The sequence below is a fragment of the Lissotriton vulgaris genome, chromosome 6 (assembly GCF_964263255.1).
Source record: "Lissotriton vulgaris chromosome 6, aLisVul1.2, whole genome shotgun sequence".
In the NCBI taxonomy this organism is placed as follows: Eukaryota; Metazoa; Chordata; class Amphibia; order Caudata; family Salamandridae; genus Lissotriton; species Lissotriton vulgaris.
In genome coordinates, this window is record NC_141694.1 from 1,240,229,076 (window position 1) to 1,240,244,821 (window position 15,746).

The 15,746-nt window shown below is 42.2% G+C and overlaps 2 protein-coding genes across 5 annotated transcripts in view; one reads left to right on the plus strand and one right to left on the minus strand.

Annotated features, from left to right (window-relative positions):
• Nucleotides 1–15,746, minus strand: part of NT5DC1 (5'-nucleotidase domain containing 1) — a 1,423,540-nt gene that overhangs the window by 1,090,331 nt on the left and 317,463 nt on the right. The gene's annotated exons all lie outside the window — the stretch shown is intronic.
• Nucleotides 1–15,746, plus strand: part of COL10A1 (collagen type X alpha 1 chain) — a 184,283-nt gene that overhangs the window by 149,311 nt on the left and 19,226 nt on the right. For 2 of the 3 annotated variants that reach the window (XM_086927338.1, XM_086927340.1), the window contains one exon: nucleotides 2,602–2,758. In XM_086927338.1, the coding sequence (XP_086783464.1) occupies nucleotides 2,602–2,758 (157 nt within the window). Of the gene's footprint in view, nucleotides 1–1,802; nucleotides 1,849–2,601; nucleotides 2,759–15,746 lie in introns of those variants that run through there. The other variant, XM_086927339.1, reaches the window with a different exon arrangement.

Consider the following 15,746-nt stretch of genomic DNA (forward strand, 5'->3'; position numbering starts at 1 on the left):
TTTCAGGTTGCCAGAGCAACTGGATGTATCATTAGTAGCACTGTGATTTAGAGTACTATTAAACTGAAGAGTGGAAGACAAAGTATATATATATATATAGTCATCTAAAGTTCATCCACCTGCCTGCAGACAATACAAAATGAAACATACTCCTTCCTGATTGCTGTCTCATATTCCAAAGGAGCTATACCCCACAACTGCTGAATCCTTTAGGATAAGTACGAGCATGGGTCCTCCTCTGCTTGAGAAACAATCCCACCATGCCATAAATGCTTGGAAACACTAGTGTTCTTTTAGTTCTTATGAGTTCCGATTAGTATAAACTTCGCATGGAGGCTGCTTTGAATGCAACCGGGGTTTTCTTGACGGTTATTCCCACTGGAGATACAGTTCTCCCACAACATCTTCTCAGAATAACTTCTAGGTGTCCAGACTTTTCAGAGGTAACTCAGGGGCTCTGCTAGCCTTCGCATACACTCCTGGGACTAGGGGCTAGGTAGCAACCACAGTCCTTTTAGGTCAGTTTGCAGCCCAAATTCAAGGGTGGTCCTGTTCCATCCACTCTGAGTCACTGAATATTTTTCAAGGAGCGAAGAGTGGAACCCTGCATGTCAATATGAGACAACTACCATAGGTCCTGCAGAACAGAGCGTATAAATGTCTGCATGTGACCAATGACTTTGGCCAAGCAGTGTCATAACAAGAACGTGGTTTACAAAACGGTACCCACACTCCCAGCCAGCAAAGGCTGCCCGTTGCATCCAGACAAGGTTACCACAGACACCAGGGAGTTTCAGGGTTGATCCTTAAATTGAAGAGCTCGCATGGATCAGACAATAAGGATTCTGTAGCCATTAGGACCTTTCTAAACCTGGTGTTTAACAGCGGAATGGAAGGGCGGAAGGGTTCATTCCTTCGGTACTCACAGGACTTAATCTTGAATTCAACTTTGCTTTGGACGAGGCAACTAGGATGGAAAGAGAACAGGGAGCTGAGCATTTTAGATGACCCCACTTGGTTGGCATGTTTTGTTTGCTCATAGTCAACAAATTCCAAAGCCTGGTAAGATAACAGTTCAGATTCCACGATGGCTTTGAAAGCTGAATTTGTCTCATTACTTGCCCATATGGTTGTAGCTTTCAGGTTCTTTACGGTCAAATTATGGTAATACGTAGATGATGTTTTGGGGAACTCGTATCAGTCAACCAAGCTTCTAAATAATTATAAGCAGTGGTGGTGCCCACCAACTACAACCCAGTGCACAAATTAAGCACTGAATATTGGTTTGTGATAGTGATATGTCCCCCTTTTGTTACTGCAGTCTTTTTGACTACCTTCCAGCACATTTGCTGGTATACATGGTAGGAGAGCACTACTGTAATATGGAGTTCAGCAGCTACGCCACATATTAGGGCAAAATGCCCACCCTCAAACGTGGCACAAATCCATAACTTATGCATAATCTGCATTTAACCTTGTTTTAAACTATGTTTTTTCTAGCTGTGCCTAAAGACCGTGAGTTAAACCAAGGTACCACACAGGAGAAAATGTAATATAATTTTTCAAGTGTTACAACATAATTTGGCAAGCACAAAGTGCTGTAACTAAACTGCCACCACCTCATACATCACAAAGTGAAATTCTTACCTGAACTAACATGCCTGCGTAAGATACCTTTCCAATGTAATTAGTGCTTCATGCCTGCTAGGGAGGAGCTTAAGCTCTGGCCAACTTATCCCACAAACTGTATATATACACTTCACGGTGAGAGTTTAATAACAACCTCTCCATAACACCGGCTGTAACAGCAACTGGATGCCGCCACTGGCTTGGAACTCACAAATGCGGGTAAGCTTCTGCTGGGAAGTGGTTTGGTTTATTTTCCCAATTTATTTATGAAACCGCGGTTCACTTGATAAAGGGATAGGCATAAAAGTCGATTTCCGATATCATTCACCAATAGACAGACAGTAAAAATAATTCTTGCATAGTTGTTTTCAAGACAATTTTTAAGACCTTAATGTTATGGAAAACCAAATGAGCCCTGGATAAATTCGTTTAAGGAACTGAGTTTGAATTACGGACTGCAAAATGCTCCTGCATGAATTATTTGTCAGAACCAGTCATTTAAAATGTTTTTCAATTTTAACAAGCACATCTAAGGAGGCAACTGCATTCGGTCGTCCGTGACTGCTCGTAGAAATGATATCACAGAAATCAAGGGTGAATTATTTAGGAAAGCATTTCACTTTTGCATGGCGCGACAACACTCACAAAAAAACCTTCACAAAGTAAACCGATTTATCAAGTTCAGCATAGTAAAATAAAGATATTCAACAAACATGAAGAAAGGGAAAGCGGATGCTCGAATTTTCTCTGAACGGATAACTCTTGCATTGTTAAGAAACTACTCAGAACAGTGCGGTGTCTAATGTGGCGTGGACACGAATGAACAAAAAAATGTGGATACATTAATTGAATTATGAACAGGCCGAAATAGCAACTTTAGAAATGCGTTGATAGCTGAAATGGACGAAATTACCTTTTGTCTACAAACATTAACTAATGCAAAAAAAATGTTTTCTTCAACTTTTTTTTTAGAAATTACGAAGGACTATGCAGCTGCCAACGCTCTTCCTGCTGCTGCTATGGCCGTACCGCAGCCACTCTGTCGGCTACTACGTGGAAAGATACTCGAAGCAGTCGAGCGTGAAGGGGCCGCCGCCGTACCTGCCGCTCAACAACGTGAAGAGCCAAGGTAAGCGCCGTCCTCGCGACTTCGCGCCAAAACCTATACTTTGGGCCGTGCAACAAACACTGATTATTTCAATAACTGTAATTGGTCCAGCAGGGCCGGCACTGTAATCACTTTCACAATCTTAGTAGCGACACGTCTTCCATGCGTATACTATCCTTCTTAAAGCTCTAATCTAAAATGTGCTTAATTGCTGCAGAGCCTAGGCTGTCATTGGTGCCCCAACGGCAGTCATCAGTCAACGAGGACATTTTGATGGCTTTGCACCAGTGAGTGCTACGCTCTGTGCGGCAGATATTAGAAATGAATACTTAGGGGCAGATTTACAAGCCTGTACGCCACATTTGCGCCGCCGTTGCGTCACTTTTGTGACGCAGCGGCGGCACAAAGCCAGCGCCATGCAGCGGGGTATTTACAACATGATGCATCTAGGGAGATGTGTCACATTGTAAAGCCCTGCGACAGATGTGGGTGTTCTGACAGGGGGGGGGGGGGCGTTCCAGCGCAGGAACGCCTCAGAAAAGTGGCTGAGTGAAATCTACAAGATTTCACTCAGTGACTTTTACGGCCATGCTGCGTCAAAACACTGCGCCTGCTTGAGCTGCATCGCGCTTGCGACGCAACTCCAGCAATGCGCCGCCTTTCCGTCAGGGGATGCAACACGCATCTGCCCATCCGTGCGCCAACGTGCGCCGCATTGTAAATATGGCGCGTCAGTGGTGGCGCACGGGTGGTTTGGCATGTCGCAACTGTTCTGGCGCATCCCTGCTGATTAGCAGAGATGCGCCAGAAGTTGTAAATCTGCCCCTTACACTTTAAGACTGCAAGCACTTCTGCCCTCCACATAGGGGTAGTAAATGCTGTATAATGTACTACCACTATTTTGCGAAGTGTTTCAAAAATGTTGGATTACAATACAGAGACTACATTTTAAGTAAGGAATATGTTTTTACGTGGAGCAACAGAAGAGGTGTTCAAAAGCAAAGCAGTTAGGGCACAAGGGTTCAGCTTACATATGTTGCACAAGTGCAAATGCAATTATGTTTCAATGTATGTCATCTACAAAGGTATATGGAAAGTTACGCCAACTTCAGTTCTACTTATGCCCTCAGCATTATATTTTGTCAAATGCATAAAGTAGCTTTTTACCAATGACCAGAATCTTGCAGAGGAATCTAGGTTCAGAGGCATTTCTTCATTCATTTGTTCAGTGACAGTTCCTCAATAGGATAGGTAATCAATGATGATCATGCTGTGACACACAGGCGTTAAGTCCAGTTTGTCTACACCATCTGCCTCTAGTCTCTTTGCCTTTCAAAACAAAGGGCACTGTAAGAACGTCCAAAGGCTGGAGATCCCTTAGTGGCTTCTTTAATGCTGGGCACACTACTCATCTGCGGGGCGCGCTGATTTTAGTGGTTACCATAGTCTACAATGGAAAAATATTTTGATTGTAGCTGAGAATATTGAATACTGAATTTCGACGGGACATCAATTCTTTACAAATATACCAAGGGACAAAACATCGAAAGGTAAGTTAACAGAGGGAGGTATGGGTTTAATATTCTTAACTGCACATCAACGCACCTTGAAGATATATATACCACCAAGGAACATTCAGGTGGATTTAGTTATGAAAAATGTATGGAACCATACTTTTCAATACTTGGTCACTCGAAATTGTTGTAATCATATTCTTTCCCGTCGATTTCGGGATTCCATATTCCCAGTCTACACCATGCCAGGTATATGCCCAACCGTAACTCAACTAACTACATTTGCAAAATGCCTACAGTTTTTTTACAACACCTGCCCCTTATGATGCAGTGGCTGCAACCCCCCCCCCAAAAAAAAAAACAGCATTCTATGAATGGCATTGTGAGAACATGCAGTTGTTCCCCTGGACTATTGCCTTCTTCCCAGTGCTAACAGCCCACGTTCACACAGCAGTATCTGTATGTCACAGACAGCTTCCACCTTCAAAATGGATACCACATCCTTCAGGTGTTGTTCTGCATAATCAATAGCCTGCAACCACAATTGCAGTTGCAAATCACTGACATCTGGAAGGAGGAAAGACAAGTCATGCTCTGTCCGCATTCCGATACATAATGAGTTGAAAGTGCACATTATGACCTGAAGAATTTGCTCCCTAGCATTGTACCTTTAGTACATTACAATTGTAAAAATACAGTAGGCCCTAAGTCCCAAGATGGAACAGTCGGATACCACCATCAAAGGCAGATTACATAACGAAAGGGCTGTACAGAATGGCAATCCATGTAGGTTAGGCACCACTGCTACGTTTGGAAAATATCCTCTAGAGAAGATTAGGATTTAGGTGCACAAAAAGTTTGTAACCTGACACATACTGTAAATGCCAATGTTGTTGCATGCAATATTTGCAAAACTAATATAACATTCTTTTTAGGTCTGGGTTGACAACACAGCTGCCAGACCATATGTGTTTAACAGAAAAAAGACCTTAACAGAACTATTAATAAGACAGGAGCTTTGACTCCGCCGACATGGTGATCAACTTGAGTACTGCATTTGATTTGTCAGAAGTTGTCTACTGCTCTGAAAAAAAGTGCTTGTAAAGCACTTCTTGCTTTGTGACAAGGGTTATGCTCAATACAACAGGACTGAGTTTGTTATGGTGATGAGCTAATGATTAAGGCTTTAGGCCTGATCTGATTTATTTACTTAAAGCTTCAACCTAGCCAGCAGGTCTGTGTATTTATTATGAAACGTATGTGTTAAAACCATTGGGCATTGAAGGGACATTGCTATTTCACTGAGTTGAACCTCACAGTTTAATGTAGTAGGCAAGTGTTATGATGTTGATTATCACCCCTGACTAACTCTTAAGGTACAAGATTTTCACTGTGATAACATGTTTAACTGCTCTTCGAAGGTGCTGAATATTGTTTTGCCAAATGCAGTTTTTTACACATTTTTTATTTACTGACTGTATGCCTGATGGTTGCTTTGTGGGTCAGCTTAGGCTTAATACAATATGCCTTATTTGGTTACAGTGAAAATACATTTAAAAAGGCTATAGGCCTTATTGAGTCATTAGGAAATGTTACATCAGATAGCCTGGGTTTGATCTGTTTATTATAAAAGTTCTGCCAAAGGCATTTGGCCTGACTTACCTATTGGGAAAAGCAATAGTTAAAGTTGACAGGATTTTATGGGTGGATTATTATTACACTTTGTTAAAGGCTGTAGAATAGATTTTTGAGTAAACATAGTTTATCGCGAAAACATTTCCCGCAGGGAATTACAACGCGGTCGTTACAACAACAGCGTTGTAACCATGTATATCATTACTCCGCAAGTTGGAATAACGACTTGCGGAGGGTGCTGGATGGGCGGCTGTCGGTATTCCGGTCACTGAATGGAAAGCGGCATAGCTGCGACTGCATAGCCCGTCCAGTCCTCTGCAGCTGTTTATTTACCGAAACCAACCCGTAACTGGGGTTACATTACTCCTACCATTGAACGGTTCTAGCTGCTTCTTACCATGAACTAGGTCCGAGTCACGCATGGAATACCCATCAACCATTCCGCACTGCTCTGTTACCTGCTCTTGATGCAAGTTAATGAGAGGCAAAATGTTTTCAGGCACAATATTTTAAAAGTCCTGATGATGATCCTATATTTATGTTAAGGATCGAAACGCGTTGTCACAGTTGTCAAACTTATACACTGTGATTTATGTGCTACTTTATGTGTAAAGGTGACCTTCCACATTTGTTGTCTGTTCCATTGTAATGATCCCATAAAGACAACCACAAGCTGCCTGAACCTTCTGTTGTTTTCCTTGTTATGTGAGTTTATGGACACAGGCTTGTGTCCCACGGTTATTAATTCACATGTTTTGTATATTCTATATAATTGCATATTAAACCGCCTTTTTTCCGGCTGGATTAAAGGCTCAAATATAGCACTGATTGGGGCTATATTTATTTGAAGTCTAATCATTGTTTTTCTCAGGGACCACTGTCTCTCGAAATATGATTACATATCAGGCTTGATGTCAAAAATGGATCATGCATCTTAATGGGACTCGTTAACTGGTTGGTTAAATAGTGGAAAAGTGGCCACCCCAAATGTGTTGAATTGGGGTGTTGAGTAGTGCATTGCCCTCCATTACAATTGCTTTTTTTCCCCTTATACCACCAGAGGCATCTGCAATTTTCAAAACTGCTTGATATTTCCGCCCTGCGGTCCCTGCATTCGCCCGGGGTCCTGGCAAAACCCAGACAGGATCATCACCTCTATCGGTGCCTTGGTGTAATCATTGGAATACCTGGCCAACTCCAAGGTCTCTACACCACATCAAGAAATCAGTCCATATATTAGGGGGGCACTGGAAAAAGATATGCACATCATTAGCTTCCACACTACCACACCTTTTACACTTGGGGGAGGCAGGGGGACAAACTTAGCAATTTTAAATTGTGTCCAATAAAGCTGATTGATAGTGAAGAAATGGTTCCTCTTTAAATTGGCTGGTTTAAAAACCCCTCCATTACAATTGTGACATGGAATATAGCTGGTTGTTTGAATAACCTAGGAGGGAATCCAGAATTTGGATGTATTCAGTTCTGTGGTAATCTGTTTACAAGAAACATGGGCACCTGCCGCTTTTGAGGTTGAACATTTCTTTGTGATTAGCTGTCCCGCTGTTAAGTTAAGAGAGGCCATGTTAATGGTGGTATAGCCATACTACTTGTTCACAAACTTCATTTGGACATACAGGTGTTTTGTCCTCAATCAAATCTATTACATTGTATTGTATACCCAGAGCAGACGTCAGGTCACTACTCTATTCTTCCTTTTATTTTGGTAAATCTTTATATCTTACCAGGTCAAGAAAATAACCATTTGTTAAGTGAGTGCTTATATTAACAGTGTCATGTGTAAAGTAGGTTTTTTAAGGTCCTAACTATGCGAGGTCTTAATGCTATGGTTTCCAAACATTCACTAGCTCTATTTGCAGGACAAAGAACAGGAAGAGGATGTTTTTATACCTGCCACTATATACCCTCCCTGCTCCTTTTGGAGGCGTAAAGGGAACATGATTTATTTGACCTCTATGGGAGATTACAGAGTGATATTTCAGCTCATTTCACTCATGTTCCAGCAATATCAACTATGATCATTGACAATGTTATACGTTTGTAATTGGTTTCCCCTATTTTAGATTTAAAGGTGATAAATAATATTTGGAGTGACCACAATAGTCTCCTTCTTACCCTTAATGGGAAACCTGATGATATACATTAATGGCAGATGCCTGATAGTGGTGATGTGTTATTTAGCGCTGTGAATGGGAAAATTTTATGGGCTACGAAAGATAAGCACTCACAATCAGTAGAATTAAGGAAAATTACTGAAAACCTTACCCCATTAGGTTGGCTACCTGCTGACATATTTGAGGAGCATATAGAAATATTTATGAGAGAAACCCCAATTGCAAAAAATCCATAAGGCAATCTAATAATTTTGATAAATTGTTTGTTTTTAACAAGCTTATTAATCATTTTCAAAGAAGGCAATACACCTTTTACTCTAAGGAACGTAATAAGTGGAGCTCTCATTTGAAAAGAAGAAGAGATAGGTCGGTAAGAATCAAAAAAAGACGTATCTCTGATAACATCTTGGTAAAAATAACAGAAGCAGTAAACTGTAAAAATCAAAAAACCTTTTGAAATATTATAGGGGAAAATTGCAGCTCTTTTTCTAAACCTAAGATAAATAATATTACCAGCATGGAATGGCCAGAATACATAATCTCTCCCTATGCTTTGAATTTACAGGTGCCCAGCAACAGTGTTAGAGTCCCTAGATGAGGCATCAGTCAGGAGATGCTCTGCCCCTTTCCCTCCTTCTAGACAAGAGGTGTTGCATTATCTTAATGCTGCTAGGAATACATGCAAGAGGTGCAGACCAACTACCTATCACTATCATAAAATTGGATCTGGACTTGCCAGCCTCCTCCTCAATGGCACTTTCCTCTACTATTATTATACTGGAGTGGTCCCTAGTTCATGGAGGGGTAGTGTTATCTTGCTGTTACAGAAAGAAGGCCCTTTACACATACCTAGAAATTATAGGCAGATTACCCTGTTGGACTACAAAGGAAAGATTTTTCTAAATGTGTCTTATCTAATCTACTAGAATGAGTGGAGGAAAAAATATTATACCATTAGAGCAGGCAGGGTTTAAAGCTGGTCACTAAACACTGGATAATATAATTGTAATTCATCTGATATTGGAGAAGTATGTGAAACGGAGGGGAATGTCTGTCTACGCGCCTATATTGATTTTTCAACTGCCTTCGATCGCATAGACAGGCAGACCCTTTGGAGAAAGTTGAGTGCCATGGGAATGCCAGGAGGTCTTCTAAAACGTATCATTGCTCTTCACACCGCTACCTGGTGTCATGCTGTGTTAGGAGGTAGGTGAGGTATGACTCAGAAAATCCCTATCAGAAATGGCTTGAAAAAAGTATGCCTGTTGGCGCCCCTCGTTTTTTCACTGTATATGGCAGGTCTGCCCAATGTGTTGAGTGAAGTTACTGGAGATGCCCCAAAATTAGGCTCCCATTCTTTAGGTACACTCCTTTATGCAAATAATATTATCTTGCTAGGCCGGACTCCTAAAGGCCTTCAGAGATGTCTCATTGCCTTGTCCTCTTTCTCAGATGCTTAGTTCCTGAAGGTTAAAATAAATAAAACTAAAGTCAAGAGGTTTTGTCCAAAGGGGTGTCGGATTAACACTAAGGGAAGATTCTTCGCACTATTTGCAGTTTAAATTCCATGGTTTCAATAGAAGCCGTAAGTCTAGAATTAGGATTGGTGAGCACTTTTATAAGAGGACTAGCTACTATTTTATAATGGTATCATTGCATACTACATGCCAACGAAAAGTCTTGAAGGAGTCTTATAGCTTTGGAATGTTTCGTTACTACTGTAAAGGCTGGATCATTTTTAACTAACAATTTAACAGCACTTCATCACTTTTCTTTGAGTAGATTAGATATCCAGAGTATGAGCTATGCTCACCTTAAAAATTATTTAAAGCACACAATGAAAAATTGCTTCAAGGAAAATGATATAAACATATGTTGAGCGAAATCCACTTTCCATTGTATTATTCAATCATGTCAGGAAGCAGTCCCCCAAGTGTATTTGAATTGGGACCTTGAACATAGGTTGCAAAGGTGTATAATGCTATGTAAGCGGAAATGTTTACCGCTAAAAACCGTGATGGATGCATGGCAAAATGCAGTTTGGGCTAAGAGAATATGGGCCTTCTGTTATTAGGTTGTACAGACCATTGAACATGTTATATTAGTCTGTCCCGTTTTAAAAGTTTACCAACAGAGATTTTTAAAACCACTTAAAAAAATATGGTATTACAACAACCAAAGTTGCAATTGAGATGATCAATTATCCATGTAATGAATTAATGTGTTGTAAAATTTCTTAATTTATTAGTTCCTTTTTAAAGTTGTATTAATCAATGTAATTTTGTATATTGTAGGTCTCATTGTAAGATTTAAGGAGCCGATTACGATGGCGGTGAATACACGACCGCCGGCCCGGCGGTCGTGGATTCACCGCCATCACCCTTAAAATTCCCACCGCCATATTAGAATGGCGGTGGGAAGGGAAAAGGTACCGCGGCGGACGGAAAGACCATCGGCTGTGGTCCCGCAAGGTGGGCCTGTTACGCCCACCTTGCGGGACCTGCTACAGGGGGTCAATGGAGGCGGTGCCGTGCAGGCACAGCCGTGGGTATTTGGATGCCTGTCTTTTGCGGCGGAGTTTACGCCAAACAAAAAGACAGGTGGAAAATGCCTTCGGGGGCCCGTTGCGGGCCCCCAGGGGGGTGGGGTGCTGCACGTGGGGGGTACCTATGGTACCCCCCTGCATTTGCATGTACAAGGTGGCAGGCACCGCACAGTGCCTGCCACGTTGTACATACAAATGTAAAACATGTATTTTTACATTGTGGCGGGTGCTGCCACTCTCCACAATGTTAACATACAGGATGCGCCCGCCAGTGTGGCGGGCGCATCCTAATTTGTTTTGCGGGACCGCCGCACCTATGGCGGGCGGTCCCATTTGCACAACGTTGTTATCGGCCCCTAAGTCTCTAATAAAACCTTGAACCTCGCATGACCTCTTCCAACAAAACCTCAAATAATATTCCCACACAAGGCAATAACCAGAATTATATTCACAGTAAATGCTTTTGTATGCCACTTTAAATGACCTGGAATGCTTCATGAAAAACAAGGAAATAACAGAAATCCCTTTTCAAAAACAACTGCTGCACATAAAGGGATAATTAGCTGGTGCTGAATAAACTTGTATAGTTTCATTTCTACGTGGAGTAATCTTGTAAAAGTAGTCAAAAATTTGGTCCAAATCACAGTACACGCACAGCTTCTTTTGCTGTGTCTTTGGCACCAGGGAAGGAAAGCTTAGAGATAGGAACGTCTTTGATGTCAAATTCTGTTTTCCATGCTCGAGTTTCAAAAATATTGCTGCACTTGCATTTTTCAAATGATTAGCATACTTACATCTACAATTAGAATGCGATTTCTTACAAAGCCAATGGAAAAGAAAAAAAGACTAACACCAAAGCTGCAATCCAAGAAATATACTGACAAAGCAAAACATGTTTCTAATTTATCAAAATCTTAAGTGTAGTCTAGCATCTTTTACAATGTAATTCAATTTGGAATCAAATGAAATGTAGTTAAGAAATGTAATTAGGCATGCTGATAAACCAACTGGCTGAAGGATAAGATCACTATTGGTACACAGGGGTGTGGAATTTAATAAACTATCTACTTGTCCTGTAACAAAATCTACTAGTTCCTTTGCTGCCATGTAGCACAGCGACTCATTATGGCAACAAACATTATATACGAGCTCTGATAGTAGCCTCCCCGATTACGCCAAGGCTCATATAATAGTAGGGTTTGATTACTAGCAGTTCTCTTATTTTGACACCTTTCCGCAGATCTACATACTGGGCTGGAGGTAGCAATAAGCAATAGTTCCAGAGGTGGAATGCCATTTTGAGTACAGGCGAAGCTACTAACTTGCATGTTTTAGGGGTTTTCACTAGCTCTTCTCTAATCTTTTCCCATACTTAGAAAGGTTGGAAATTTACTCCTGACAAGGGCAGAGTTAACACTTCTTCTTCAGTGTTTGGAAAAAAGTGGTTGGAGGGAAAGTGAACTTTGAAACGCTGAACAGGTTTTCGCATGAGCAAATCTGCATATGCAAATTTGTATGTGCTAAAATGCAGTTCAAAAATATTTTCCGGGAGTATGATTTTTTGGCCTACTTCTATAAATTCTTGTGAAATCATGAAAGCCCTAAATCTGCACTAATGCAAGGACATATACCATGGGTGCAATTTTATTAATTCTTAAAGAATTGTGCCCCTAATTAGGCTTAGTATCAAGTAAAAATGTGCCTGCAAAAAAAAAGTGACTCTTTTTCAAAATTCTTCAGATTCAATATCTATAGATTTTGAACCTAAGTGTATTTATTCAAAAATACAGGCAGTTAATGCATAATTCATTTTCGGTTTGTCAGGTAGTGTTATTATTTTGTAATATTTGTGCCCCGGTCGGTGAAGGGCAGTTTAGCCCCCCTCCCCCATCTTTCAGTCTCCTTACTTGTGGGTATGTCGGTGCCGGCGTGTCCAGTGAGGGTGGGTTGGCCTAGGCTAGGAAGCTGCTTGTGGTGCATCAACTCATTGGTGGGGGACTCCGCAGCATGGCAGTTGCCACATAAAGAAAGTGGCAGGGGTTGCAGAGGTGGGGTGGGGCCTATTTACCGCTGAGCCAGCACCCAGGAACTTCAGCAATCCTGGTAGGAGGGTGGGCTATTCCTGCACTCAATGAGTGGCCCCGCGGAGTCTGCAGTGGACTGTGGGACTGTGCTGCGTCTCAGTATGCCTGTGGCTCCAGTAATCGGGTGGGGCTGGTGCTCGTCTGCGCACCATCATCTGACAACAACTTGGCTTAGCACGAGGCCTCTCAGTAAGCAGTAGAGGTCTCGCAGCTGCAGAATGTAGCTGGGGCCGAGGGCTGGACTAGGCATGTGCGAGGCCTCTCCGTCATTGGTAAAGGCCTTGAAGTTTGCATGAGTTGGCGGGCCACTGCAGAGGTGTGAGCCCCTTTTCTGGCTGGTGAAGAAGTGTCTGAAAGGAGGGAGAAAAGGGGGGCATTGATTTGAGCTTTGTAGAGAATGCTTTTTCCATCAGATGTGGGGCACCAGGCATTAAGTTGTACAGATGGGTGTATGTAACAAGGGGTGTAGCATTTAATAGGACAGTGATAGCTAGCTTGTAGGAGTGCCAGTATGAATCAGGGCCCCTGGTGTACAGGCAGTGAGCAGGAGAGATGAAGGACAGCTTTGAAGGGGTTTTTCTTTTGGGGAGCGTGAAAGCTAAAGCGGAGAGGGACAGGTAGGGGTTGGGCAGAGGGATGTGCGTGGTAATACAAGGGATTTGGTGTAGAAGGCTCACGCATGAAGGCTAAGTGTAGGGCAGTGTTTCCGGAAGTATGTTAGGGGGTGGGAGGAGTCTTGCTTATTAATTGTGCAGGTTGTCAACTTTTGCTCCTGTTCTAAGTTCTGTTCCCGGGTCTCAGGCTGCAGGTTTGCAGATATTTATTATGGGTCACCCCTTCGTTCAGTAGGCAGACCAATGCGCATGATCCAGCAGCCATTGGGCAAATTTAGGTTTTAATGTTACAGGTTTTCCACCAGTTGGTATGATAAAAGAGGTATGGGTTGGAGAGAGCTTTTCCACTGTTTGAATAGGCTTTTAATACGGGTTAAGCGTTTTGACATAAGACTGATACTCTTAGGAGAGAACGACTTAGTGGTGCAGAAAGGATTAGCATTAATAAAATGCATGAAGACAGATTTGAGGGAGATCCCAAGGTTGTGGGCTGGCACCCACGTGATAGGGACTGAGTTTTGTAACACGAAGGGCTTGGCAGAGGGCAGTCTTGCCAGCTGCTATAGAGAGGGCCAGTTTGGGTGGTGTTGTACATTCGGATCTTCGGTGTGACAACGTTGAATTCTTCAGCGGGGATGGGGTTCATTTGTCATACATAGGCATGGAACCTTATTTGTTATAGATAAAACTGGTGTTGGCAAAGGTGCTTAATATTATCAAATCGGGAGGGTTGTAACCCTAGGAAAACCGTGGAGGGGGTTGGGGATGACAGAAGAAATGTGGGGGGCACTTATGACCCACCTTCCTTTTCCTTGGTGGAGGTTGGCAGAGAAGCTGCCATGGTTTACTGAAGCTTATTGTTGTTGTCAGCTGCAGTTCAGGCTCAAAGGGAACAGGTAGGCAAGTTCACACTAACAAGCCAGGTAGTTCAAGGTTCTGTAGGAACTTTAATGGGTTAAGAGGTTAATAGGAAAGAGAGAGGGGGTTTTAGAGGTCTCAGTTGCAGTTAACCAGCCCTGGAGCATTTACAATATTGGTGTATTAAGTTGTTATGAAGGGAAATTGATTTTTTAGTGGTTGGGGGTAGCTTAACATAGGTGGGAAACTTGTATAGTGAGGATGTAGTTTTGTAAGGCAAAGGCCAAGGTTGATTTCTGTGATGTGCACCTGTTTCATTAAACCAGCCAAATCCACACAAACCTGGTGTCAGTGGTCTGTGCTGCTTCCCTCTTCCTCCAAAGTGAGATTTATGTTAAAAGAATGTTGCAATCACAGCACTTCAGCTGAAAAGATGTAATGTTCTGGCGATACCGGCCAAAACCTGATGTTAGTGCAGCTGGTTATTGGAAGATGAAAATGACTAAACAATAGCAGATAAAAGATTCCTACTGCGAGGCGCTTATCACAATGTACACTAGACTTTGCTGTCCTCCATAATATAACATAGCATGTGAGTGAATATATAAGGAGGGTAACTCAACCATGAGCTTATATCTACTTCAGGCTATCTCGGGGTCGTAATGCTAAGCCTTATTCAGGCAGGACCTGCATCCATAATTCAAAATATGTTTGGGGTGCGTGACCTGCCAAGCCTTGACATTTTGTGCTGAACAGGCTGCCATAATGTGATGTTATGATTAGGCTCACAGTTTTTTTTTATTTTGAAACCACTATATTCATGTGTCTGTTTTTTTTTTTTTTTTTTTAAAGGAAAAACGTGTCTTCTGTTGAAAATCTCAATGCAGCCAATTTGACCAACTAATTTCCAAATTGACAGTTATGGGAGTTAAAAAAAATGGTACAAGATTTCCTAATGACGATCAAATAGTTGCAGATAGGCATGTTTGTACTACAATGCTAATGTTTTAAGATGAGTATTATCACCTTCGGTGCTCATGACGAGCTCAGCTCGTCATGAGGCACAGTGGCTCTGTGCTCATGACGAGCTGAGCTCGTCATGACTGCCGCGGCGCGCCCACGTGAGGATAATTCCCCTGCTGTGCTAGGCGTTCCATTGTATGGGCAGAGTCATGACGAGCTCAGCTCGTCATGAGCACAGCGCAACCGTGCTGCACCGCGGCGCCACGCACGGCCCCCCTCCCCATGCGTCGCGGGGGGATTAGCCCCGCGGCAAAGGGGTTAAGTGGCTGCTTATAGTGCTAAAACCCATCACATGTCCAAGGGCCAAATGAACAAACGTTAAGAATAGCGATTGCAAAATAGGCATTTTTTCCGAATTGCAATTTAGTAATTGCTATTCTTAAAGTATGAATTTTTTATTATTAAATTAGCGATTCTAAGTGGATCACAAATTGACCTATCTCATGAACATTAATGAGGTACGTTGCAATTTGCGAACCATTAGGAGTGATAGCCATCACAGGGATGTGGCCTGCTGAGGTCAGCAGACCACCATGTCTGAGATTCCTTTTACATAAAGCAATATTTTTTTTTTAATGTAACCTGTTTGCATTTAAGGAAA